This window comes from Takifugu flavidus, chromosome 18 (genome assembly GCF_003711565.1).
Source record: "Takifugu flavidus isolate HTHZ2018 chromosome 18, ASM371156v2, whole genome shotgun sequence".
NCBI classification, from domain to species: Eukaryota; Metazoa; Chordata; class Actinopteri; order Tetraodontiformes; family Tetraodontidae; genus Takifugu; species Takifugu flavidus.
In genome coordinates this window covers 10,947,180-10,974,335 of record NC_079537.1, presented here as the reverse complement: position 1 = coordinate 10,974,335, position 27,156 = coordinate 10,947,180, and the positions used below count along the sequence as shown (strand labels likewise).

Below are 27,156 nucleotides of genomic sequence, written 5' to 3'. Positions count from 1 at the left end.
CAACTGTTCCGCCCGGTGACAGCCTGCACGTCGGTCACCAGTGACACGAGGCTCCAACGTTGGGTAAACAGCGCCACCTGTAGGGCGACACCTTCCATCGTCCATCTTCTGCCACTTCCATTTAACTCAATTCCACACAAAAGGCGGTTGTTGTTCCAAACAGACTGAAAACGCTGCACTTCCTGCTGCTTTGAAGTGGTGAAGGGTCAGCCTGCTTAATATGAAAATAATTCGACACATAAATTATTTGAATCCTCTTTATTATGAGAGAAGATGTGATGCATGAACTACTGATGCGGAGCTGCAGGTAATCAGCAAGGAAAACAGGAAAATTAACAAGAAGGACGGAAACACACCGATATGAACATTAAACGGAACGCCGCATGTCTCCATCCAATAATAAACGCATGAAGATCCGATTGTGGGCTGCTGTTGTGCATTGATACAAATTACTCAAAGAACACGCCGATTCAAAAACTCACAAGAAATAAATTTAAAACAAACTGTCCCCTTTGAATGATGATTTAAAAAGTGTATAAATTTATAAAGGCATGGGGGGAAAATCCTCCTTACTGTGCATCCAGACACGACTTACAAGCCTAAAAACAACAACATACACGGGAGTTGTGCGGAGGGAACATTTCTCCCCATTAAACACACATGCACGATCCGAGGAGCATCGAAAATCCACTCAGTTCCAACATGGGAGGCCTTCATCCACAAACAATTAGCACTTAAAGGGTCGGTGGGATGGGGAGTGATGATAGTGCAAGTGAGCAGGGGAGGGGTTTGGCTTGCCCCCCCTCCATTTGGTTCTCCTAGATCGCTCTTTACGCGTAGAGCGAAAGCTCCAGTCGGAACCCATCACGGCCAGATCTCGACTCCTTCAACAGGCCACAACCGGTCTGAAACATTTAGAAATGATCATTGCAGCACACCGATATTTTCAAGTCGTGACCACAAGAGCCGTGCAAATACAAATACTGGCAGTTGATCCAATAAATCCGCGTCTCAGTTTTAAAGCGTTGGCACATGGGTTGAAAGAAACGCTCCCCTACCACTGTCCACGATGAAGACCAGGGATGCCGGAGGGAAGAAGGAGCATCGTCCGGGTTGCGCATCGGCCGCCTCCGCGGCTGGCAGCATGATCACAGCATGTAAATGATGTAGGAGAGGAAGACGAGGCCCATGATGGCAAAGAACATCAGCATCAAAATGTCCACCATGGTGAGAACACGGTCAGAAATGGACGACGAAGACGCGAAGATACACAGAGAAAACAGACACGGCAGCCGGTGCAGAGGATCGGTAATGATCGGAACCATTCGGGCGTTCTCGGAGCTCAGTTCGCCCCTCCCCCTGCTGGTCCAAAACAGGAAGTGATTGATTGGGACGTTTTCTTACCATTTTCCCCTCAAGAAACATCACAAGTTTCAGTCATAAGTTGAACCTTTATGTTTTCTTAGGTTCAATATAGAATCAGGAATCATCGAGAATCAAGATGAGGTTACAACCTCGTTAAAATGGTTTTAAATGGCGCTCTTTCCATTCGCAAATCAAGCTTGCTAACGCTAACAATATCGCTGCTGAGTCCAGGCCCAGATACATTATATTTTAAAAAACATTTTAATTCTACTAAAGTTTTATACCCCCGAACACATTAATGGGTTTAATTTCTCCTCTTTAAAAATACTAATTTTAACGTTGGGAAAATTTATTTTAACTACAATACAGTATACATTATTTTATGAGATAATTACGAACCTGCAGTTCAACACAGCACAAACACCAATCTGAGAAAAAAAAAGACATTTTATTGAATCTGCGGAATCATAAGTACAATTTGAAGTGCTGTAACAGAGCAACAGGAGATGATATCAGGTCCTTAATTCTGAGTATGCATCCAGAATGAGCTGTAAATACACGCGTATGTCAATATGCATATGGTATCTTTATTTTTTTTCTCCATTTAAAAAATAATTTTATCAAAAATGCACAAAACTGGTCTGAATGCTGAACCCAAAAGTGGAATACATGATTTCACTCTGCAAAGTCTACAGTATATAATCAGTATCATAGAAGCAGGGAATGATTGATCAGAAGCGCAGGAGCCTACAATAAAGGGTGGAGGAAAGAGGGACGTCAGCAGACGGGTAGAGAGGACACTATAAAGAACCAAGGCTGATATGAGTTAACACTTCAGTAGATGAGCGATGCCAGAGCACAAGGGTGGAATTTGCTGCAAATATCAAGGCCAGACCCACAACTTGCCCCCGCTGAACATCCCGGAAGGCCCAGAGCGACGCCGTCCTCTGCTTCGCACATTCCAATCATCGCAGGCACAAATTTGGCTTTGTCCTCGGCAAATTCATCCTGAGCCGCACTTAAGGAAACGCCAGCTGTCTCTGTCAACGCCGCCCTTTCATCAGAAACACCAGCGGGTCCAAACAAAAGTCAGATCGGCTGCAATCTGCAGTAACGGGAGTCAATTAAAACAAAAGAAGAAGCCAGGAACAACACTCTACACTTCAAATAAAACCCTCGATAGTTTCCAATCGCCCAAGAGAGAAAGACAGCAGCAAGCTCTGCCTGCGTCCCACACCTGCCCCCTCGCTGAGGGATTATAGAAGAACGACGGGCAGATTTCGCTCAGACGACCTCTAAACCGGTTCACCCTTCTGGCGTTGGCTCTGTAACCACCTTTCCCATGACAACGTTGGACATGACATCGCCAACTTGCACCAGACTTTTCCCACATCGTCCCCCTGCCTCCACAAAAAGATACACGAACCACTTTAATCCCGGAGCACCATGAGCTCTTATCTTTGTCATACAAACACAATCCTACAGTCACCTACAGCTACATAATCAGGGCTGTTTTAATAAAGCAATACCCCCCCCCCCCCCCCCAACCATTTGTGTCTGTGATGGATGATTGTGGAGTAAAATAGTGTAGACGAGGACAAGAGCCTGATGAGAATATTTACACCAAAATGAGCTAGAATCTCAGGTTCAAACTTAAATCATTCTGACCAAAATCAGTGGTGTGGGGGTCGTAACCAGCAACTGAGCTCTTCTGACCTCATGTCGATTTGCTGGTTTACTTGTTTGTTTGTTTTTTTTAAAGTTACCTTTAGGAGAGAGATGAAGGAATGATAACGTAGTTAAAACAAATGTCGAGGAATCAACGTCTCACAACGAATGGAAAAGAAATGGAATGTTCTCTCACAAAAACAGGAGGAAGGATTCAAAATGGAGGAAAACCAGATAAACTTGTTGTGCTTGATTTCCCCTTTCTATGTTTTTTTTTTTTTTTCCCTACTTTCACGATCCCGACAGTTTAACAATAAACACTGGATTTTTAATCTAAGGACTGAAGTTGCGTAACGTGATTGAGGGTCTGCCTAATGTCTGAGCTGACGTCTCGCCGTTGCCGTGAGCGACGGACAAATGTCCCCCAACTTGTCCCTCAATCCCTCCGGAATCTGGCAGCGGCAGGAGTTGCAACTCGGTTAGGCTGGGACGCCAGTTTCACATTACCCACAATGCATTGCCAAGGGTGCCAACTGGAGCACGATGACATCGAAACCCTCCCAGTTGAGTCTGATGATAGGCTAAATGGTGCATCAGCAAAAGGGTTAGAGGTAAATGGAACGTATACCAGTGGATAAAATTCAAGCTTAGTTCTGATAAGACTGAGATTCTACACTGTGTTTCCAGTCCAGTTATGATCACATTGAAAATTTAAGAGAAAAAAAACATATGAAAACGACACACCCACTCACACGCAAGTACATGATTTTTCAAACCTTTTTTTTTGTTTTTTCTTCACATTTTGCGCGATGTTATATCACCATGGTTACGTGCCTCGGCCGGGACGGAGGCTTGTGTCATGATGGGGGAGTCTGGACATGCTGAGCTGAAATTTGCTTTCCAATTCGATTAAAACCGAGCCAGGGTGGGGAGAAACAAAAAGGACGACGGGCGTCGGCACGGACAGATGGCAGGAAGGGAGGCGGGCAGACAGACAGACAGACAGACAGACGGACAGACAGACGAGTGGAGGGTGTCTGAGGTGGAGCTTCACAGCAATCGCGAAAGTGAACAGGTGGTGGTGTCAGGATATCACAGGACAAATTAGGGAACAGGAGTAAAATCGATAAAGCGGCATTAAGATGAGATGGCACTGGGCTTTTCTTTCTTTCCCTCCTCCTCCCTTCCCCCTTTTCTTTCTCTCTCTCACTCAGATGTTATTCACGTAATTAGCAGGCAGCATGCCCTGCTGGCCCGTACGCTCCACGCGGCCAAACATCCAGCCCTCGTCAATCAGGTGCACATCCACGATCACGTCCCCGTCCAAGAAGGACACCTCGTCGTCGTCGGCGGCGGTGTAGTCGTACATGGCCCGGCAGCGTTTCTGCGGACGGCGAGAGCTCGGGTGAGACAGCTGATCAAATGTTGGCCGACACATCCTGACCTGTTGACAGCTTTCTGCTATTGTGTGGGAGGGTGAGGAGGATTTACCCCGGTGGAGGAAGGAGGGGGGGCGCCGGCCTGGGGCACTGGTGCAGGAGCAGGCTCATATGGCTGGTGCACTGGTGCAGGAGCAGGATCATATTGGTAGGTCTGGGAACTGGCAGGTGGCTGATAATCAGCTGGAAAGAGAGCGCATGTCGATCAGAGGCGTCAGTCTCAATTAGAGAGGCACTTTATTATTATACGAGGATCTTTACTCTGATCACCAACCGTCTCTAAAGTCTATAATCTAATCTGGAAGCGGCACCATTTTCCAACTGAGACATTACCTGAACACGATCTGATCATCTTAGTAGGTATTTTACTTTGTGTTCAGATTTATTTTTTTTTTTTTAAAGGCACAAACAGTGGTTATTTTTCATTAGAACATATTCATTTTGTTAACTATTTTGATATTTGAGTGAATTAAAAAAACCCGAAAAGTAACTTTCTGTAAAGCAATAATCTGGAGACTATCGATCCCATTTTGGTAACATCCACCGAATAAAGATAACTTGATTATGTGGCGAAACAATGAAACAATGTTGAAAGAGGCGGCCTAAAATGAGGCCTCTTAAGAGAGATACCTTGGTTGTGGATGCCTGGTGGTGGAGCATCGTCCACCATCCTCTTGCTCATATCCTCATGGTACTTAATCTGTGAGCAACAATTAGAAGCAATTGAGAGTTAAATATCTGCAAGAAACTACTTCAAACAAGAACTTGGCCACCCTGCAGTTTCGTTTCTATCCACCAGAGGTCTCCCTCTCTGTTCTTTAGGACCCGCATGTTTCGAGGTAATAGGTGGGGCATGCTGTGTGCAGCAGAACCTCTCAGGAAGTGACTCTACCGGCAGGAAATGACATGCGTGTAGCGGAGAGCAACCCTAACCTACAGTTGCATAGCAACCCTGGCTGGCATCAGGAAATACAGGAGAATATACAGGAAGAACTGGTAAAATGAGTTATAGTAAGAGAGAGGATGATTTCAAACTGAATTTCCAGTTAAATATTCAAAGTAGTACGTTCAGGCAGGATCAACCTCTCACCCAACGCAACAAAGCCTATCAGTGTTGTGCCATCGGAAGAGGGCCGTACTGATGAAACAGGAAGTGACTCCTCCACGACCGCGCCGACCAAATTGTCCTCCTCATTAACAGGCCGATAACACAGTGACTCAGTGTGCCGGTCAAGATTTACAACCCCGTTGTGTCCACGCTTACGCTGGCGCTGAAAGAGCCCAGTGTTGGCAGCGCTGGCGAGGCGTAAACTAACGGAGTGTAGAGGATGACGGGGGATTGTAGAGGAAGTCACTGAGTGAACACCCAGTGTTCTCAAGTGCAATATGCTCAGTCCGAGTGTGTAAAATAGATTATTTTTGTTGTGTTGTGAGGGTGCGCAGCAAGCAGATGGCGTGGGCGTGTTGGGGTGGGGCTGCCGTGGAATTAAAGATGTGGAATTAAGGCTTGACAGGAGGAATGCTGAGGGAGAGTGGAGAGAGTGAAAGTTGATGACAAAGGCAGAAACACTAATAAAATCTGGGTGGAAATAAGCAAAAAGGCTTCACGTGGATGATAATCTGAGGGGTTAACGTGGGTCTGAGATCATCAACCACCAACAGTAACCCAGATTACACATGTTGTTCATTAATCTGGAAGTAATTAACTCAAATCCATCCTGCTATAATCCACCTGTCACCTTGTTGTGGGGGGGTTTGTCAGCATACAAATACCCAAGTGGGTTAATGTGCTGCTGCTTCTATTTCTTCAGGGAGCCAGTGAAGGCTGGTTTTCCTGGACTCACATCGCTGATTTGTTGCTGCGACTTCTTCAATCTCAGGAACTCCGGTGTGTCCACGACCTGGGTGGCTTTCCCTTTATTCTTCTCAAAGTCCTCCTTGTAGTAAATCTGCAATTAGAAACAATGCAAATATTATATAGCACGGTGCTCAAATGAGAATTCATTAGAAGCCCGAACAAGCAGAGGCTACAGGAACGCATATTAATAGATGCTTTGACCTACATTCCTTCTGTGTGCACAGTTTAAGGAAGTAAACACACAAAAAGGAAATATTATCTTATTATTAGATATTGTGAATACACGCTCTGACGGCATTTTTACTTAAATAGCGTTTCATGATGTAACGGAGCGGCGCTGGCGGGCGTCCGTGTCACCAGCTCCATTTGCGACTCTTTCACAGTGATGCTGACTTCCTGTCAGTTGAAGAGGGAAGGTCTGAACGTACAGGTTGTGGTTGCAACCATACATGGTCATAACGAGAGGCGGTGGAAAATAAAGTCAGCGCCTTCTTCGCCTCTTCCCACCCTCCTGCTAACCCCCGGGGCAGGGGGGGCGGAAATGTCCGGCCCATCCCTCGTCAGATTGGTATCAGAAATCACAATGCCCGGTGCCTTCTCCTCCGTCTTACCACCGCGCTGCAGGTTCCACGCCAGCAAACAGGAAGCAAGGCACATTATTCCCCTCTAGGATGAGAATGGAAAACCCCCCACGCTTGACCTTTATCTGTTAAAACTAATTTCACCTTTGCAAATCCAGCACGGCCCTCAATTTGGCCGCCTTCTGACATCCGACGCCACCGAGCAGACAGCTGACCGCGCAGTTACGTGTGCACAAGGCGCACGTGCGATGCAGCGCAACGGGGGCCTTATCTGCCATGGCGCCTGGAAGCTGGGTGGAGGCTGATCCTCCTCAGGAAGTCACGCACAGCCGTGAACAGACTCCTGAGCAGGATTAATGCGGCCTTGACCCATCTTTGTCCTCTATCCTCGCTCTGTAAGTACCATCTTACACCCGCTTTTGATTTTTCAGCCCTTTTGTCTCCGAGGGGTCTCTGGAAGCAGCTTAGTCTCCACCAATCACAGCTCTGCTTTCAGACCCCGCCCACCCTTCGGCCCCTTTATTCATTCATATTTTACTGCCTCAGTGGCAACACATAGGACCCCAGCTTTCCCTCATTATGAGCTCTCTGCTTCGATTTGCATTCCTTCCAGCTCGCCTCCAGGGATTTTAGTTTTATCTCCTCCTTTTCCTCCTCCCTCTCTCTTCATATTTTCTCTCTCCTTTCTTTCATGCCAGTCTTTTTGCTCTCCATATCTTCCACTTCTTTATATCCCTCTTTTCTCTCTTTGTTTCTGTAAAGTCTTGTAATGAGGTGTGACAGGTCCGGCTACCATGGCGATGGGTTCCCGTAGCAACACACCAGCAATGGTGGCGTGTAGTTGACTGACCACAGTTCTCTGTAAACACCTGAAACTTCTTTCATCTGGTTCTCCTAAAGGCCTTTACTCTAAAGCATGACAGGGACATAGCAAGTATAAAAATGACCTTTTGCTTGAGGAAGTCTGGCTCATGCGCCGTATTTCCCTTGGTTATTTTGATTTGTTAGTACACCCGGAGCCATATTTACCTCCAATTTAAACCACATTCTCATTAAAAAGGGAGCTACCCGACGATGTGAACCCCTCTCGATGGCACGCGGACATGAACACACACCCTTTGTGTAAAGCTCACATGTTGTAGCCATAATAATGTGATAAGTGCAAAGATTATTTTAGTATATGTGATGTATGTTTCTGAAGGGGGTTTAGTTGAAGGAAAACACCATCTGTCCCTCAATCTCTTAATATCCCCCTTCCTCTCCCCTCCCCATCGTTCCATAAAACCCTTCCACGATCATTTATGCTAACACATGTTAGTTGTTGTGTTGTTGTGTGTTGTTTTAAATAAACAAGCTGGACTCATGAATGATCCACACAGCTACATCTACTCGTGGAGCAACGAAAGCCCGCACGGCTGCATCCAAGGTCAGCTCCCACTCATCTGCTGCTGCAAATAAGAACGTTTTCAGCGCCGTTTTAACAGCGATTTAGAATTTCTAGCATCCAAAGACAGCCGGTGCTTAAAAAACCTGCAATTCTGACTCTGGCGGAGTCATTTCTATTAAAACATGACCCAGTTCAGGCAGATATTTTGGTCCCATTAGTTTTTTGTAATTATAATAGACTCGGGTCTTTCCCATTTTAGTGCATGTGGGAGGGATCTGTAGTGGTGTCTTTTATCCTTACAAAATAAAAGTGCAGCAGGTCCTGTGTCATAATATTTAGCAGTATAACATTTATTGGGCCATATCAGTTTGTAACCCTCATAAAAAGCCTTAAAGACAAGGAAACAAGGGTTGTTCCATATAATAAAAGTGCTAATGTCTGTATTACATCACATTTGCACGCTTCTGAGAAGAATGTCGTTGTTTCCGCCTTCTGAGACTCACACAAAGGTCAAGATTTGCTAATAAAGGAACCGCTTACTGGGTTTTTTCTGTTTTTGATTAGACAGGAGCAACAGGAATTTTAGAAAATTCCCCTTAGAAACCTCACCACCAACAGAACAACATCTTTCTGTAAAACGTACATCCAAATTTCTTATTTGACCACCATAACCCTGCATTCATAAAGCTGCTGCGTGAGCACAGACCTCCCAGCTCTCTCTTTGTCTCAATTTCACGGTTCACAGCGCAGAAGCTGTGCTGAACGTTTAAAGAATGTCTGAATTAGAGATTATGTTGCAGGTATCAGATTGCTGAATACTTGAGAGCTTGGCTTATTATTACTATTATTTGAATAAAATAGTTACTTGGCTCTGGATCTGGCTCTGCTTTTTGAGTCGGAGGTTCTCTGGAGTGTCAGCCACAGCAGTGAAATGTGTCTTGGGGTAGTGTCTGTAAAATAAACACACAACAGCACAAAAAGTGTCAGCACACATTCAACACAAGTACACTGTGTCCAACTTTTAGTTCAGCTCAAGGCATCATTCAAGCAGTGTGCCGCCTGTGGCCCCACAGTGGAGGTATTTGTTATTCAAGGTGGTCTCGAGGGTGAGTTAAGAGCCCCTGTAAACAAAAAGCACGTCAGTGTCGCACACAATGCTCTGTCAGTGGGAGCTGAGGTGGTCTGAAAGGAGGAAGTGCAGGCAATCTCTGTGTTGGGGGATTAGAGCCTCAAGGTTGCAAAGTTTGGGAGGAGCAGGTGCAAAAAAAGATCTCCAGTTTTACAACACACACACACACATATGCATAATCACACACAGTAGCTCAAGGAGGGAGCGGCACACAACAGAGTCAAACAGTGGGTGAGTGTAACTGGTGTCACGGGCAGCACCCTCCGGCGGAGCAAAAACTGAGCCTTTTCTCTGAATGGGATTTTCTCCATGGTCGCGGGTCCACGTCCAGCCGGCCTTGAGCTGCTCGGGAGAGAAAGTTACGCCTGGAACACAGTAAAAAGATAAATGTACACAAGCAAGGATGAACACGGGGAAAGGCGGGGCTTCCACACACATATGCGTCATTCCAAAGCCATTCGTCTTATGGCAAACCCACATGCACGATCCGTCGCAGGCGTGTGCATGCAATGCATACTCTACGATGCTACTTTATGCTGGGGGCTCCTGTCCTTTCTGTTCAGAAGGACTCGAAAGGAGCAAAAGTGTGGGGCTGAACTCTAACAGGAAAGAACGAGCTCTTGCAGCTTATATAACCCTTCATATGGACTGCATTTCCCAGAATGCCCCAGGGCAACGAGTGACCTCAATCGCGATCTCTGCCTCCGGGTATCCCATTTAGGCAATATGCTAACCACTTCCATCACAACATGGTAAACAAACTCAAATTAGCAGTTCGCCTAACATGTTTATAGAAATGTATATAAAATGGCTGCGGCGGGGAAGAGTGCGGTTGGACTTTTTCCACATGAACGGCTTCAAACAGCAAAGACTGATTATAGCTGCCATTTCAGGCACAGGGATATAAAACTTGCAGCCACTCCTGCTTTGAATAAGGACACACGCAGGTCGGAGCATGTTCACCACGGGTTCTGAAGTCGGCAACAACTTGTTCCCGCCGAGTATCCTCACAAATATCTCATCGGAGAGATTGCGCGTCGGTATGAGCACACACAATTCCCCCTGAGCGGGTGACGTCACGTGGAAGTCCACGGCAAATCTGGCGGGACCGAAACGTCGCCCGCTGGATTAAAGGAAGACGCAAAAGTCTCTTCATCAAAGCAGAACCAGAAAGCAGATACGTGTGCAACAACTCTCTGGGGCCGGGCGTGTCTGCCTCGTGGTGGAGCAGACTTCCACTCTCGCGGCTCGTCGCTGGTCGAGGCAACGCTTTCGTACCGCCCGCCCACACAAATGGCGTCTGTGTTGGCGCCGCTCCACTGTCTGCGGAGACCTTTAAAAACCGTCCTCGCGCTTCAGCTTCAAGAAACTGCTACGCAAACACACGCCAGGGTCGCAGATGCAGTATAAACGAACTGACTGGGTCCTTGTAATGCTCGTCTGTGCGCAGCCAGGCTCGCATATTTAGTCTACTCGGAGCTGCGAGTGAGTCACAAGAACACTCGGTTTTCCGTCAGGGTGGATAACAGAAGCTTCATAGCAAAATATCAAGGCAGCGTGGGTGCGACATGCAGAAGCTCTGTAGACCCTGTGGATGCAAAGGGGGGAGGGAGGTAAATGGGGTGAGGTATTACTGATGCCACACGTGTATAACACACACACACGTACACACACGGCCTACTGTTGAAGAAGGAGAGGCCTGTTTTCTAACAGGAACCAGGAGACGCGGGGACCAGCTTGACCTTGGGAGACCTGGAAAGTTTGTAATTGATCACTGAGCGGGGGGAATTCACAGCATGTACAATCCATGTCACAGGGAGGCAGAGAGGTCTTTCCCAGCACATGTTTTTAACCACTTTCAATGACAAAGCAGTGATATTGGAGCTAATTTCAGAGCGGGAGCTCTGAGGACAGTAATGACCACGCTGACCTGACGATGACTACAGCTGGCTCCCAGGAAAATCACTATTTTTCGCTCTCCAATTATCTGCCCTCTTCAATCTCCCACAATTGTCCGTGATTGTAGCGTCTTTCCCAAGGAGGAAGTGGGAGGGAATTAAAGCGAAAACAAACAAGGCCTGCAGTAGATCTCAATTACTCGGGTCAAATATAAAGGAGGACAATTAAAGTAGTTATCCCACAGACTAATAAGAGAGAACACGGCTAGCATGGCTCTTAAAGGGGGAGGCTCTCCCGCTTTCAAAGGTCTAATGATGTTTACGTGAAACGGGATCGTTCAAAACACACAGAGAGGGATAATAAACAGGATCTGAAGGGCCTCGGCTCCTGTGTGGAGAGAGGGAACAAGGCTCCAAGAGGGAACCAGACGGTTAACGGAAGCATGAAAGCCAGGGTGGTCTTGTTAAAAACACTGAATTTAGAGTTCTTGCTGATTCCACTGGCGAGTCATTTGACTCACGATCAGATAAGAGTTGTGGGGGTTGAATCCAGTGTCACGGGGGTGGGGTGAATGCAGAATAGGGACGGTTTCAAAAGCAGTCAGAAGGCTTTAACGTCAGTAGCGGTTAGCTGTGTCTCGGCGATTTGCTGTCGAGTGTTTTTGGAAGCGGCCGGGTTTTTGAATTTTATTTTAAGCGCGCGTGTGAGAAAATCAAAAGGAAATTCTGCTACGACCACAGTATCAAGGTGACATCATTGATATCTGTGAAGACGGGAATAAAAGAAGCCAAATTGCACCAGAGAACTAAGAACACGTCTCTGTATTTTCCACTAGGGCTGTGAATTCAGTGCAAGCATGACATTTCCATTCATCTCTCCCAAACTAAGAAGCCAACCCAAGGAAAAAATACAAGAAAGAGCTTGTAAGAACATGAAATAATCCCTTCTCTCCAAATTCCATGTTTGAGGCTCCAACTCACAAAGGGGGAGAAAATCATTATTGTAATGGAGGAGGGGGGAATTCCAGGAATTCCTGATGATCTTTTGGTGGACATGCTAGTTTTCAGAGTGTCCATCCGTGTCACTGTAGAGGAACTTTAGGAATTTCCTTTGTTGCCACCCCCCCACCCCCTTTCCTAATGGGAAGGAGGGAGGGAGGCGCTCACTTTCCCACACAGGCCCGTTCTCTGGGGGGTGAGGGGCTGGACTACACATAAACAAGAGTGGAGGGGGAGAGAGAGGCCTGAGATGGGTTCCAGCATAGCTGCACACATTTAGAGTCCAACGTCTGCCTGTCTGACAGCTTCAACACCGCTGGGATCCAGGGCGAGGGGAGAAACACCAGAGACACCCGAGCGGTGGACACATAACGAGAACTTACGCATTGCAGTATGGTCTCTTTTCGAATCCTTTGTAATTCTTCATGTTTAGAGTCATCTTGCAGACCTCGCAGCTGAAGCATCCTCTATGCCAGCACTGTAAGAAGCAGAGAGAAAATAATGAAGAACTCGAAAGGCGTGAAACCCCCACATCTTCGGGTTTGTGTCATCTCACTTTCGTGAAAACTGCGCCGCCAACAAACGGTTAACGACGCGTCAACATCCTCTTTTGAAAGCAAACTCGGGCAAATGAGGCAAAAGTTTGATCGCTTGATGATTTCAGGCGTTTCGGAGGGCGTTCTCGGCTGCTGGGGAGGCCTTTTGCTTTCTCTCCTGTCTGTCACCTCATCTTCATGAGGAAGATGTGCCTCCATCTCCCACAACACCCCCCCTCCTCCTCCCCCCCCCGGCCACTGACCTGTGGCCTGAGGGCTGACAGAGGGATGTGAGCACACTGGAAAGGAGGAGGGAAGAGGAAGTGAAGAAGCAGGAGGGTGGGAGCGAAGACTGAGGGAACGCCAGCAAGGACGGGAGGGGATTGAGAAAGGGAGTCCTTAGCTAACGTGGCCTCGGGGCGTCTCACTCTTTCTCCCACTCTTCATGGTTTTCCACACCAAACAAACCTTCCACAGCCAAATGATGGATGAAAGTGCGGCTCCAAGTCCGAAGCACGGCAGGATTTCCGAACAATCTACCTCTACGATGCTGAAACCCCCCCCCCACTTCAGTCCACGTGCGCGGAGCAATCCCACGTGTCCCCGTGGACGAATTGTCGGCGATGAATGAATCCACTGCACATTGGCGTTTCGGCCTCGGGTGGACGGGAGACGCGACCCCGGTGGCTCTTTCAGTCTTGGATCCATATTATACCACCCGGTCTGGTGTGTGTAGACAGTGTGGGTGTGTCTGTAGCCAAGGTTATATTAAAGAATAGAAACAACAATGGTGCGATCTACGACCAAACAGGCTGCCAACACCCAACAGCTAACCGGGGGGGGGGGGGGTAATGTTACTCTTTAGACCCTCGTCATTGTTCAGCTGAGCGATATCCTTCACCGACATCGGCACAGCGCTGCTCCTTCCTCTGAGTTGCAGCTGTTAACCTTCAGCCTCTTTTCCATTCAGCGTCGGTGTATTATTAAACTCATGTCCTCATAACTGAGGGACAAACCGACCAACTAGCACGTGATCCAAACACAGAAACCCAAACACAAACGTTGCAGGATGAACAGCCAACTGGGACTTTGACACGCCGAGTCAATATTGACCTTAAATCTGTGCTCGGGCCTCTCCGAACCTGCAAACCCCCATTTAAAATGGTCCCTCCTTGTCACCTTTCTAGTGTACCTTCACAGCGGCGCCATTGTCCTTGGAGTGTTTGGTAAAGATCATCAATAGACCAACAACAAACAGCGCACACTGGAATGTGGTTAAATCAGGAGGGGCCACAGCTAGCAAGGCTAACGCGGCTAGCATGGCTTTTCTTAATTTAAGATGTGGGAAGTCAGAAAGGCCTCCCCTTGTCCAGCTGCAGTAAAGCCTGGATCACTGATGTAGGATCAGTCAGCTATAAAATGAGGACAGTTCAGAAGTTAAACATCCACTGAAGGGGGAAATAAAACACAAAAAAAAACACCAGCGTGTCATAGCGTGGGTACGGCTGAGGGGCCTGTTGGGTATGTAGGTTATACGTGTCAGCGCACGAGTATGTCAGAGGGGATCTAAAGCAGAAACAGTCAGTCAGGATCACAGTGACAATAAAACCCCGGAACAACCCAGGAAGCCATCAGACCTTCAAAAAGGTCTGTGTAACATGACATAATGAATAACTATTGTGAGACTGGCACCTGCAGCTGCTAAATACAGGAAGTGATGGCCCAACAGCGCACGCCGACTTCAGATGACCCGTTGACTGACTGACAAATCCATTTATACATAACGGAGCACAGCAGAGTTACCGGGCCTTTGTCGCATTATCACAGCTCTAAGAGGCTGTAAATACCTTTAAGTCAAATATTTATTTAAAGAGCTTCATCAAATCTGACCCGGTGACTATCCGAGACTATCGGAGCAGCGCGTCGTCAAAGAATATTCGAAATGTCACGGGACACTGGCTTCAGGAAACTACCTCATTAAACATGCAGGTTAATTATTAGCCTACCTGATGCTATTCATTTAGCTGGTGGGAGGACCTAGCTAGCTCCTGCCACATCCACCAGTTAGTCTGACACAAAAGGACCTTTCACCCCGATAAAAGCCGCGAACTCCCCCACCGCTCAGGTGATTGTGACTGTAATGTGCGACTGTGAGTCACCAAAGGGAGGTGAGTAATGTTGGCTGGACAGATTCCTCACCTTTCATCATTTGGGCAACGTGAATCAGCTCAGAATGATGCGTCTAAATATAGGCCAGGCGGCCGCCGAGTTCCTCCTGCACCGGCAGACCGCAAACCCAGAAACTAGCCGCGCTAACACGCCCTCCCGTCATTCCCCCAGTGATCGCAAGTAGCACGAGAAGCTACGTCTACGATAAGACAGACGGGGGCGTTCAAAGATGGAGTTCACCAGCAGCTGAGAGCAGGGCGGCTCGATACGACAGGGAGGTGGGATGAGACTGCGTTTCAGACCGCTGTGCTTCACACACTCTCCACGGCTCACTCCACAACACACACTTCCTGTCTGCTGAAATACCAGATTACTATTGCACAATGCCGAGTTAAGACAAAATGGAATTCTGCATCTGAACTGGAACCACTGAAGCATGAGGACATTCCGATGTATAAAGTGGGACTGCACCTAAAAGCCTCAACATGTTTAACGTGTTCTCTTTAACATGTTTAACGTTTTCTGTTTAACATGTTCTCTTTAACATGTTTAATGTTTTCTCTTTAACACGTTTAACGTGTTCTCATTTTAGAAATGGAGCAGAACAACGAGAAGAGCCTTAAGGAAGAATGCGCGGGTTTAAACAAGCATTCGAAGCAACGAGGGAGCTCGAACGGCCGCGTCTGAACCCGTCAACCCCGATCAAATTCACTTCCTGTCTCTCCTCGGCCGCCTGTTCCCTCTGCTGGGCCCAGCCCTGCTTCACCCGGCATGAAGAAAAACAACACAAGCCTTTGTGTTTGAGTTTCCCCCGCGGCAGACGGTCAGGTAAAGGTGTGGACGCGGCGGAGGCCGGACCTGCACCTGAGACAAACCGAGACGTGGCCCCAGCTGATCCACAGAGGCTGAGAAGATGGCGTGCGTGTGGCTGCAGACAGGGGAGGCGGTTTTGGTGTCTGAAGGCATGAGTGCTGATGTAGAATGGCCCCAAAGGCAGACGTCTAACCGCTTCCCTGTGCAGGGGGGGGGACAGACCTCTGGCAGAGCATGTTTTATCTGAGCCTCTGATGGAATGCATACAGCTTCAGGCCAGATCACAAATCACAACCAGAGTGCACATGTGGCAATTTGGTTATCACCAACCTGGCATGTTTTATTGAATGATACAGACCCCCCCGGTCAGAGGCAGTCTGGGCGAGCCCCGTTATCCCACCAGGAAGTGAGGCGACTACAACCGACCTGCTGCGTCTTCATCCTCTGATAATAAGCGCGTCCCCGCAGGGATCGGTTTTCAGGGGCCTTGCGGGGATCGAGTAGCAGGATCACCTGCACGGCCCGAGCCGCCTTTGTAGCCACGCGTAAACACCGCCATCCATATGGCAAACACGGACCCCACCCAGCAGGTCGGTGGGTTGGATCCCATCTAAAACTGGGAGAGGACCGTTGTTAATGGTGGACTCACGGGGGCCAAACGGTGGCTCCAACTGTTGCTCCCCTGGGAATAATAACCCCCAACCGGGGTCTCCGCGGGTCAGAGCCGCTGGGATTAGAGTCCCCGCTCAGGTTGGCCGAGCTCTTTCGCCTGACGACCGAACCAAGGTGGTTTCACTAATCATTCCTGACTCGGATTAGCCGGAGCCTCGGACGCGGGCGTCTTCTATCGGGTCCCCGCTGTCATCCAAAGAAAAAAAAATCCTCAAATGTGGCACCGAGTTGCCCTGAAATACTATATTTTAATAACATGTTGATAAAAGTTGAGGGGGGAGGGGGGAGGACTCGCAGGACAATCTCACATTTCCGTGCGTTTTTCCTCCAAAGCGGCGGTGCCAGGCCCGAGCCAGGCTAACGCTTTGTGAGGGGCCGGTTTGAGGTGGGCGCCGGCCTAAGGCAGCACCCCCACCCCGAAAACACCTCAGCTTCTGGGTCCCCGTGGGTTTAAAAGACGCAATCGCCATTCCGTGGGCCGAAGCGTCGTTTCTCGGAGCCGTCGCCTCCGAGACGTCGAGCTAGCTCGCGCTGCTAGCGAAATACCTGTCGATTCATTCGGAGGGGGCGAAACGGGCAAAAGGTGCGTTTTTAACGGGACAAACCGGCTCGGTTCGCGTCGGGAACGGGCGGGCGACGTTGAAACGACCCGAGAGGGGATAGAGCGGCGGTGGAGCCGGCCCACGGCGTCCTTACCTTGTCCAGACAATTCAGTCTTTCCGTGGGGTAAACGATTCGATCACATCTGCTACACTTCGGATTCATGTCGGAGGAATGCTCTTCGGGCTAGCTCGCGGGGAAACCGTTGGACGTTCTGGTCGCAGTTTTGCCCACTTCGGAAATAAAAACACGCGCACACGCACTAGCTACGGTCGCCGATCGTGCCCAGTGGCATGTGTGGAGCAAATCCAGGAGAGGGTTATTGTTGTAGCCGCCGCACAGCTGGCTGTCAGTTCGCTACCCAGACACGGAAAGCGCGCCGCCGCGTCCCCCGCTCGCACCCCTCCTCCCTCTCGCTCTCGCCGCTGCGCGCTCCCGCGCAGAAAAGGAACCGACCGCTCTGATTCATTATTTTTGTACGTTAAAGTGGCTTTTCATGAGCAGATTTACAACACCTTCACCGTCACTATGATCATGACTACAATTAGGGCTCGGTGACCTGCGAATTGCTCAAAAACGGAGCGACACCATCTGCGAAGGGACCACGAGGTCCAACTCTGCAGCTCGTGCTCGTCCGGCCAGACGCTGCTGCAAAACTGGCGTGGTCAGCCCCCATCCCCAAATCTTTAATGGTGTTTGATCAAACCAGTCATCTGATAACATTTATACACATCTGCCACGTCCTAGTTGGCGCATTTATTTTATATGTCTGACGAGGGCGACGCCTGCTGGCAGAACACGGGCACTGCCTGAAAGTTCGACCCCACCGACTTCAGATTTATGTTTTTGGTTTTTGTTTAACTCCCCTATCAGGGTCGGAGATAATGTTTTAAAGGTATATAGACTCGTGGAGGTTTCACATGTACATCGACATTGAAAGGAAACATGTCAGGAGGCAAATGTCAACACATTTTCACTTATTTAGTTTTAGGATGTTTTGATTTGTAATAAAAACAAAGATGAGAGCAACCCCTAGTGCATGTCAGAGTGATCACTTTTTAATCATTCTGACATGCACTAGGCATTTAATGCAGTCAGAATGGATTAAAAAGTCTAAGAAACCACTTTAAATCCTTCCTCTGCAGTGTGATTTGCAACATTTAAAAAATGAAGCTGCTGTTTCAGGGCAGTGCGAGTTTCTCTTCAGAAATGCTTGTAGAAATCTTCCAAATGAAAAATTATCCATCTAAATTTCCATCTTCGTCTTCAGCGAGTCCCAGTTTCAACAATACTGTCTTTTTGGTGACCTTCCTCCACTTCTGAGTAACCGGGCTGTTGTTTCTGAAACCTCCACGAAGGCCAATGATTCTTGCGTCGCTATGGGAAACCAGGGATGTAAAAACACAAATAAACGCTTGGTGTTTAACTTAAATGGTACTTTGCTGATGTCTAGGTGGATGTAGGACAGTTCATTGCTCACCTGAATCAGATAAAATGGGGATGCAGATGTGGAATGATGGTTGAGGTAAAGAGCTACGAGAACCAGAGCTAAGAGTAAAACCGACGCGGCTGCTACGCCGGCGATCACTCCCGTGCCGCCAAACCTGTCGCCCTCAGACGAAGAATCTGTCATCACCTCTGCGTCAAAGACAGTTAGACGTCATGTTTCATCGTGTTAAACACACTCTCCAATAGTTGAATTACAAAGCCTTAACCCACCATCACTAGTCTTAAATATTTGATTTTTGGTGTCATCTTAAAGGCCAAATGGATTTTTTTTTTTTTGTCATGAAACATGAAAAATTTGACAGATGTTCAATACTCTGTGTAAAAAAAAGTAGCGCTCAGCCTCACCGTTTAACAGAGGCGTCGTACTCTCCATCCCCTGCGTTACGGTGGAGCTGATGTCGACATAGTCCTCACAGGTCTCGTTTTGGCTCTGCCCGTGTACAATAGAGAAGAATCGTGAACGTTTAGTGCAACCTGGGGCCACGTGGTCATCCTGGACATCCGGTCATACCTGGTCAGAGCAGTCAAAGTCCAGCCATTCTTGCCTGTGTCGGTCCATGCCGTCCGAACACCTTAAAGACACGGGATGTACATTTGTAGGAGCTACGGGTGTTCTGCGTCAGTGTTTGGATGGGCCTAATGACCCACGCACCTCTGGAGAACATGGCACCAGCTGCAGCCAGAGGTTTGGTTGGAGGAGAGGCAGCGGTCGCAGCTGTGGTGCTGAAGACAGGCTGAGCAGACAGACAGGGAGGCGCGTGACCGACGGTGGGGATCGTCAAAGGTGATGTTTTCCTGTTAAAGCTACCTGGCAGCGTGCGGAACTCAACCGCGGAGTAGCTGGTGATCTTCGTAGTGTCCAGCTCAACCCTGTGGTACTCATAAATGGTCATTTGCTGGGTCTCTGACACAAAATCCACAAGGTGAAGTTAAGTTTTCACTCAGCAAAGACTTATATTTGGGCACTGGCTTGAGTGCTGACCTGGGATTTCAGATGTCATGAGCACGAAGGCGTCGGATAGACCCACCTTCACTGAGTGCTCAGCAGAACTGATCACATCTAATGATAAAGGCATCTGAACAACGGGCAGAAAGAGGAATCACCGCCCTGTGCAGCGTCGCGGAGGAAGCGAACGGAGGCGCAGGACAGAATCTCACCTCTCTGTAGCCGAATGTGATGGTCCCTGTTTTGTAGAGGGCGGCCTGGAAGGTGAACGCACCCTCGGACTCCTTTCCTGAGAGTCTGACTTGCTCCCACTGGACCACAAATACCTCACCTGAGGGCAGAGGGCGTTCGTTTAGACTGTTCAGACCACAGGGAGGGGGAGTGGAGGGGGTGTGCCGGCGTCATACCGTCGTCCAAGTACTTCACAGTGGAATCTTTGGCGTAGCCGGGGTCAAAATTGGCCATTAGCGGCGCAATGTACTGCGTCGTCGTCAGCATGTGGTGAGTGATGTCACCTGTGAAAATGAACCCTGGGAGGGAAAAAACCCCACATTAGACAGATTACGAAATGGCTCAAAACAGTGTGGAAAAGTCACTTCAGCATCAAAACATACACACCTCCCGTTGCTATGGTAACCTGCCTCAGGTAATGTCCATAGAAAGGAAAGTCAAAAGACAGGGGGACACTCTATGACAGCGAGAGAGAGAGAATTAGGCATTTTGAAATAGGAAATAGGAAATTTCCAATACATAAACAAAGTGAACTCCTAATCCGGTATAAGTGCTTTGCAAATATTTATCTTAGAAAATAGCAAACACAAGGTCCCGCGCACAGACGTGAACCACGAAGCTACAGGGGGCACCCAGATTTGAACTGGGGACCTCTTGATCTGCAGTCAAATGCTCTGCCACTGAGCTATACCCCCCACACAAATGCACATGTTTGGCTTGACTTACCACAGCCTGCTTGTATGAATTTGACAGAATGCCGTGGACCCTCACATGAGCGCGCCGCAAATCAGTCATGTCCACCCATAGCTCCTTGGCGCGTGGGTCTTCTGGGCCAAAGCTACGCCATGTGTAATATTTGCCAGAGTCCTCCTAGCGAGATATAAACACGGGGCTCATAATGTCTCGTCTGCTGACATCGGCGGGGCCAAATGACAGGTTGTAAGTCCAGCTAAAACAAGCAGAAGATGTCAAAGCGTCCTGACAACGCTTACCACTATGCGCGTCATGTTGTCTGGCAGGGTCTTGATTGTTAATCCTCGACCTGGGACTGCCCTGCTTATCCTGGCACGGTCTGAAGACATCTGTGATCTGGCAGAATGACTGTCACCTTCACTTTGCTTCTCATTCTGCTGCTGCGAGATCACACCGTACCAGGTGCCTGGCCAATTTAAGCAACATCCGGTTAGTATCGACCCATTGTTTTCGCTGAGAGAAGAAAAACCAGCCAACATTTCATATCGTATAGACGTAAAAAGGCTGCAGTTTGAGAATCGAGCACATCAGTTTCTCTTTGAGTGAAATTCCTGCTGACAAGAAGTCCTGAAAACCAAAATAAAACACCAGGACATTCAGTGATGCGCAAGATAAAGGGTTTCAAAACAAACTGCTGTAGGTAAAGTATGCTTTGTTTGGGTATTTTCAATGTTTGTCCTTCTTGTAAGCCTCACAGTCCTTGTTGATGTTGAAGGTTTATTTTATTTCACTGCATGAGTGTTGGGATTGTATGTTGAGCACGGAAACGGAATTGTTGTTACATGTGGATGTTTAAATGGAAAGGAAAAACAACTCCATCCATCCATCTTTGTCACGAAAACAAAATAAAAATAAATATTAAAGAAAAAACATTACGGTGTTGTTTGGTAAAATCGCTCTTTGTAGGGCCATTACGGTAAAGGCACTGACGTCACCGCCCGTGTCTATATAAATACCCCCGCGTTGCCCCACATTCCTACGGAGTGTCTCTTCTAACCCTAAATTATCTCGGCTCCCTGTACTCGGCGTTTGCTGTTTTTGTCTGGCTTTCAGGAAACTACAGGGAGTCTTGGACGTCTCGGTTCACGGATCAAAAAAGCCAAGAAAATCACTCCGTCGCGTTCAGGTCCCCCCCAGGAACACCGAGAGCCCTGTTGTGGTCAGTCCGGCTGCCGCAAAGAGTTGGTCTCTGCTGCTCCGGTGTCTTGGCGGGATCACCAAGGACTGAACAGAGAAACAGTGAGCGTGGTGACTCTACCGGTTCTTCCAATGTCCCGGTTAGGATACCCAAGCTCAAACACTCGTTTTTCGGCTCTTGCCTTCCCCGTTGATTTGTCTGCTAACTGGGTTAGCACTAGCTAGCCTAGCTTAGCCGCCTTGGCCCCGCCCCCTCCGCGCTTGTAGCACCAACTCCGCTTAAAGATCCTTAAAATGTTTTTATCCAGTCGTACCAAGGCAAAAATAGTCTTCTCCCCACTTAAGTTGGTGAAAATAAAAGCTCTTTAGGTGTAGAAAGGCCCACTGTTACGCTATGAAGCCAAATCCATCAAGAATACTGAGACTAGGACCCGACTTTCCCCACTTTTCGTTTCCGTTTATAGAGGCGCTAATTTCGTGAGACACTCGAGGCCAACAAAGATTGCTAACACCTCCGAATCCCTTATTTCTGGTTAAAAAAATTGCTGCAAAAGAGCTGTTGGCCATTAAAACACCTGGTTTTCCCTTTACACCCAGCTCCCCCATATATAAATTGTAATACCGGTACATAGAACTTTGCGTGCAGTTTAATGCTGGATTCAATTTTAGAACAGTCTCCTTCTGGAGTGACTAAAGGGGAATTCATAGGTTGTTACTGGGGGATTGGGTGTAGCTCACTTGGGAATAAAAGTGCTCCAGAACCACATTACAATACTCCTCCCTGATCCTAAAATGGACACATGCTGCAAAGACAAAACATCCATATGTTTCAGTTTTTGGCAGAACAAGCTCCCTGAAACACGGGTTTTTGTCAACAAATTTCTACATTCTTCCTACACTCTCCTTTATGCTTGTACGCCCCCCCCCGCTCCACAGACCTTTTAGGTCAGGATTCCTAGCTTAAGTCCATCATTTGTCATCCTCCGCCCATGCAGCTCCTCCTGGGTGTGGAAGGAGAACACTGGCCTGGTGGAACTTGTGCTGCATTAGTGCCAAATCCATAGTTCAGGCTGCGCTGGAATGCCACTCAGATATATCGACCTCCCCTGCAGCCGTCAAATCAGTGTGTTCCATTTTATCTCCACCCAGTGAAACGCTGCTTCGGTGTCTTTGTGCGTCACACGCTGGAGCTACATGCGTGATTGTCGATTGCAGAGATCCACCCTGCTGTGGTATCTGAGCAGTGGGCGAAAAAATGAAGCTCAGCAGAATCGGGAGCTGCTGGGGAAACTGACAACGATCACTGCTGTCGTTCCCTTTTAAAGTTACATTTATGATTTATTTTTTGATAAAATGTTACTGTTAGTGAAGGCACCCGTGTATAAATGATTCATATGAAATGGATTTCTCTAGTTTGTATTTTATAATAGAATAAAGAATAATAGAAAGGGCAGAAAACCTGAGAAGAGCCCCGCTCTTCCAAAGGTGAGGGAAATTTCTTTTTTGGTTTGTCTCAAACTTCTTCCACACGAGAAGTCAGTTTTTTTTGCCCAGAGAGCGAAAAGACAGATGTTTTGGACAGTAAAGTGACCTCTGCCCCAGCTTCCAAACCATGAAATTTAGCTGCCTTTTTTTGTGTGAGCGGTCAGCTGGAATCAACACGCCCTTCCTGCAAAAGGCTGGAGACGCTGGCCCGACCTGCCCAACATCACCCATGCACGTGAATAGTTCATTTGGAGGCACGTTGCAATGATTCAACTTCTAATGAAGCCACCCAGGGCTGAGAATGATTTATTCCCGAACAGAAATGCATATTTAACTGAGCAGCTCACGGTTGTGAAATACTTGGAAAGCTGAAATGGTGGTAAATCTCTCCATATTTTGGCTCCTCATCGGCCTGCTGACGTACAATCTCCAAATGGATACGCTGATATGAGAGTGGCTCCTCGTGAAGGCATAAGCGTTAAGATCTCTGGCTAAGTTAATCTCTAGAAATCCCCAAAACCAGGTGCAACAAAGTCTCACCCCGCAGCGATATATGATATTTTAGTCTTCTTCTCCTAAAATGGGTTTGTTATCTCAAGTCGTGTTTCACGTCAATTCTGTGAAATAGGATCCATCTGGGGATTCTGGGGAGCCGGCAATGACTGATCTGCTCTGACAAAACAAGGTTTTTGGCTCTCTGGTCTTTGCTAATCTCCAGCGTGTGAGGAAATACCTCGGGGCTGTTTATTAAGCGCAACCATCTCAGCTGTATGGGAAAAAAGAGGCTGGGATGGTGATATTGCCGGCTGGTGAGCGACTCCTCTGTGATCTGTTTGGACCGGAAATAAGGTTAGAGGCCGAAGCGTTGTTCGAGAGGACATCTGGAAGTCCTGCAGTGACACATCTGAAGTCAAGACGGGAAAACATGCGCTTCTGTGTGTGTGTGTGTGTGTGTGTGTGTAATTAATTGCAAACAGCTGATTTGGATGATGGATTACTGACGGGGCGAGTGCAGAGGCAGGAGAGGACTTGCAGAGGCGATGCACGTGATAAATATGCTCCCCTCACATTGTGGCCAGAGAGCCAGTTCACGTTCTGCACTGTACTGGTAGAAAAAAAAAATCTTATTTTTAAAGCTGTGTGGGTTTAGTCAGTTTGTAACAGGACCCTCCCCCCTCCTTCTTGAATTTGTCTAGACTGAATTTAATCCAGAATAGCCTCTAAGAGATTGCGCCATGTCTGAAAGTGCGTGCTGGAGTCCGCTGACCTGCCAAAGGGGCCAAACAACCCTAATCAGATAAAGTGCAGATGTAAAATAAGGACAGTCCCCCTCAAACTTGGAGGAAAGAGCACAAACAAAGAACACCAGCGTTTAATTTTAAACTTGAGACAGGCAGTTTGTGGTTGTTTCAAAGGCATGCTTGTGGAACGGGGCATTTATTTTTTGAGTGTAAAGTGGGTCACTCACTTAAACACAAAAGCCCCAAAAGGCCACAGCGCGGCTGCGTGCAGCTCTCACCAAAAGCTTGTTTTGTTTTGCAGCAGGTTGAAATATAGAAGCGCCCGACTTGCCCACAGTTTCTTTAGGTTAAAGCAAAACAACAGACGCTTGCAGAAAGTCCGAGACAGGCGGAAAAAAACCGAGCAGAAGATGAACAACCGTGCACGGCCGCAGACACATATGATGGCAGGGAGAACAAACATGGCTCACCTGTTTGCTGCTCGGCCCAAACTCCTGTCAGCGCCACGTGTGCGAGCAAAGTTACCACTAAACTGAAACACATGGTGGCCCCTCAAACACACGCACCAGTACAACAGATTGGTTTCTGCTCCTCTTTAGCGAGTGAAGCTGCACTCTCTGGATCCCACTTGCAGACTGTCTGTGCACACACACCTCCCGGCCTCTAACTACACCCTCTCCTCTCTCCTCCTCGTTACTGATCCCGCGTTGCCATGGCAATCACAATGATACAAGGATCCGCCGTTGAGGCTGTGGAGCAAGAAAGGGAGGGAGGGAGGGGACTGCTTGCATGTTTTAAAGAGTAAAACCTTTTTTTTTTGTTACTGTTTCCCAAAAATGACGAGGTCATTCCTCCTCCATCGTTCTGAACGTATAAGAAAGCCGTTGTGACAGTGTTGACACTCCATTCTTGACCCAAACAGTTTGCAATCCATTATAATCACTGCCGGTTGTGTCACACGTGTCGAAACCTTCTGTCTCCGCTCCAACTGGAAACTTTTGGGCTCCGGTGCTTATGTTTGCAAAACAGACAAAAGGAAGATCCGTCTAAATCTGTGTTAGTGAGCACGTCTCCATCCGGTGCGCACATGTGGCGTATCAAGATGCTGATCAGAGAGGACGATCATTGCAGGAACGGGAACACGCTGTCCTAGACGCCAATCCAGAGCTCAATGGCTGACATGTCCGGGGAGTCTGCTGGCCATGCTAGAACTTTTGTGCTCCTGGCAATAAAGGGGTTGTGCATGATCGTGCATGAAGCATGAGTTGGTGGCCGTGGAGGAAGGGCACAGCAGTGGGCCTCCTCACGCTGCCCTCTGAAAACCAGGATTCATATGTGAAGACAACCCCTCTTCAAAGGGCCAGACGCCATTGACCTTTTGCCCACTCTGGGCCGGTTACAACAACGAGCTGCAGTCAAGAGGGACGAGCTTCTCCGGGACGGTTTCTGTGGAGGTGCTGGGCGGGTGCGGTTACACATGGTCTGCAGTTGTGAGGCTGGTTGCATGTACTGCCAAATTCTGCAAGACACCATTAGAAGCAGCTCATGGTGGAGAAATGAGTGTTCAATCCACCAAAGAGTTGTCCAACTAGAGAGTCACAGAAGAGTAATGTGGGGCTTTTGTCGTACTTCACCTTACCATGATGCGGGATGTTTGTTATTACACTGCCCACTGCAGCCTTGATGCAATGTGGGAGATAAGGAGAATGTCAGGTAATGGAATGTGGAAATGCATACAAGGATGACAAAAACCAGAACATCACATGAGCACATAAACACGAAGGCAGGTCATGAACACAGCTGGAACATTTAACCTTCACTGACTCAAGAGCGGGAGGAGTCATCCATCACATTATACCTCTTTAGACGAGTATTTTGCTCTTAAATCCGCAGATTCTATAAACACTCGTGTCGGCCGTTAAATCAAAGAAACAAATGAAAAAGTCCCATTTTTACATTTGTACATCTCAACCAAGACTTCATGACTCAGCATTTACTGTGTTATGCAAATGGTAAATTTAATGTCATATCGCTGAAAATGAATTGTGAAATCCTTGTTGCCTATATTTTGCTAGTTGTTGCATGTGAAATAAGTCTGACACACTGAAAACTAGACCTCGTTGTTCATAACTTGTCTCGGTGAATTTCTCTTTGCTTGATATCTTTTATTTATCTGTAAGTTAATAGGGTTTAGTAGCGTTTGGTTGTTACACATACGGAAATGAAAAAATGAAAAAATGAAAAAATAAAATCAACCTGAACGGACTGGCTAATGAAACACCTAATTCTGCCAATAGGGGGCGCCATCGTGCCGTCAAAACCTGCGGACGTCACTGTTTCGAGATTAACATACTGCGAGTAATAACTTAAGTGTAATTATTGATGTTGTCGTATTTCTCTACAATGTCTGTATACATCTACATTTAAGAAGCTAATGCATATACATCCAAAACATAAACAAAAGAGCACGACGGCAGCATGGGGGTATAGCTCAGTGGTAGAGCATTTGACTGCAGATCAAGAGGTCTCCGGTTCAAATCCGGATGCCCCCTTGGTGTCCTTTTCCTCCCAAAAGCATCAAAATAATCAATAAGGTGCACAGGGTGCTTATTGGTGATTTTGTCAAGGGTAACTGGGTTACTGTTAATTATCAGTCCCGCAGCAAAACTATAATCTTTATGATGCATCCCGGTTTGAACCCAGCAGCATTGGACACTTCACAGAAAGAACACTACTTGTT

The 27,156-nt window shown here is 47.7% G+C and overlaps 2 protein-coding genes, 1 long non-coding RNA gene and 2 other non-coding genes across 6 annotated transcripts; 2 read left to right on the top strand and 3 right to left on the bottom strand.

Annotated features, from left to right (window-relative positions):
• Positions 1 to 243: 243 nt before the first annotated feature.
• Positions 244 to 17,518, bottom strand: LOC130515376 (LIM and SH3 domain protein 1-like). The gene is made up of 8 exons (XM_057015564.1): positions 17,211 to 17,518; positions 12,708 to 12,802; positions 9,164 to 9,248; positions 6,317 to 6,421; positions 5,103 to 5,172; positions 4,525 to 4,655; positions 1,059 to 4,417; positions 244 to 905 (listed from the first exon to the last, which is right to left on the bottom strand). The coding sequence occupies exons 1-7, from the start codon at positions 17,277 to 17,279 to the stop codon at positions 4,244 to 4,246; spliced, it is 729 nt and encodes a 242-aa protein (XP_056871544.1). The 5' UTR covers positions 17,280 to 17,518; the 3' UTR covers positions 244 to 905; positions 1,059 to 4,243.
• On the top strand, positions 14,934 to 15,962 carry LOC130515385 (uncharacterized). The gene is made up of 3 exons (XR_008947184.1): positions 14,934 to 15,028; positions 15,201 to 15,307; positions 15,622 to 15,962. It is a non-coding gene; the product is annotated as an uncharacterized LOC130515385 (long non-coding RNA).
• Positions 17,519 to 18,076: 558 nt separating the features above from the next.
• Positions 18,077 to 25,148, bottom strand: LOC130515367 (plexin domain-containing protein 1-like). 2 transcript variants are annotated; one of them, XM_057015553.1, is made up of 13 exons: positions 24,887 to 25,148; positions 20,793 to 20,959; positions 20,527 to 20,670; positions 20,188 to 20,257; positions 19,977 to 20,099; positions 19,782 to 19,900; positions 19,606 to 19,699; positions 19,432 to 19,527; positions 19,276 to 19,357; positions 19,135 to 19,195; positions 18,969 to 19,053; positions 18,595 to 18,752; positions 18,077 to 18,491 (listed from the first exon to the last, which is right to left on the bottom strand). In XM_057015553.1, exons 1-13 carry the CDS (start codon positions 24,957 to 24,959, stop codon positions 18,381 to 18,383), a joined length of 1,383 nt encoding a protein of 460 aa, XP_056871533.1. In that variant the 5' UTR covers positions 24,960 to 25,148; the 3' UTR covers positions 18,077 to 18,380. The 2 variants fall into 2 exon arrangements, with proteins under 2 accessions (XP_056871533.1, XP_056871534.1); XM_057015554.1 differs by lacking the exon at positions 24,887 to 25,148 and adding an exon at positions 22,629 to 23,483.
• On the bottom strand, positions 20,424 to 20,495 carry trnac-gca (transfer RNA cysteine (anticodon GCA)). The gene has a single exon. It is a non-coding gene; the product is annotated as a tRNA-Cys (tRNA).
• A 1,748-nt stretch (positions 25,149 to 26,896) lies between the features above and the next one.
• Positions 26,897 to 26,968, top strand: trnac-gca (transfer RNA cysteine (anticodon GCA)). The gene has a single exon. It is a non-coding gene; the product is annotated as a tRNA-Cys (tRNA).
• Positions 26,969 to 27,156: the final 188 nt, after the last annotated feature.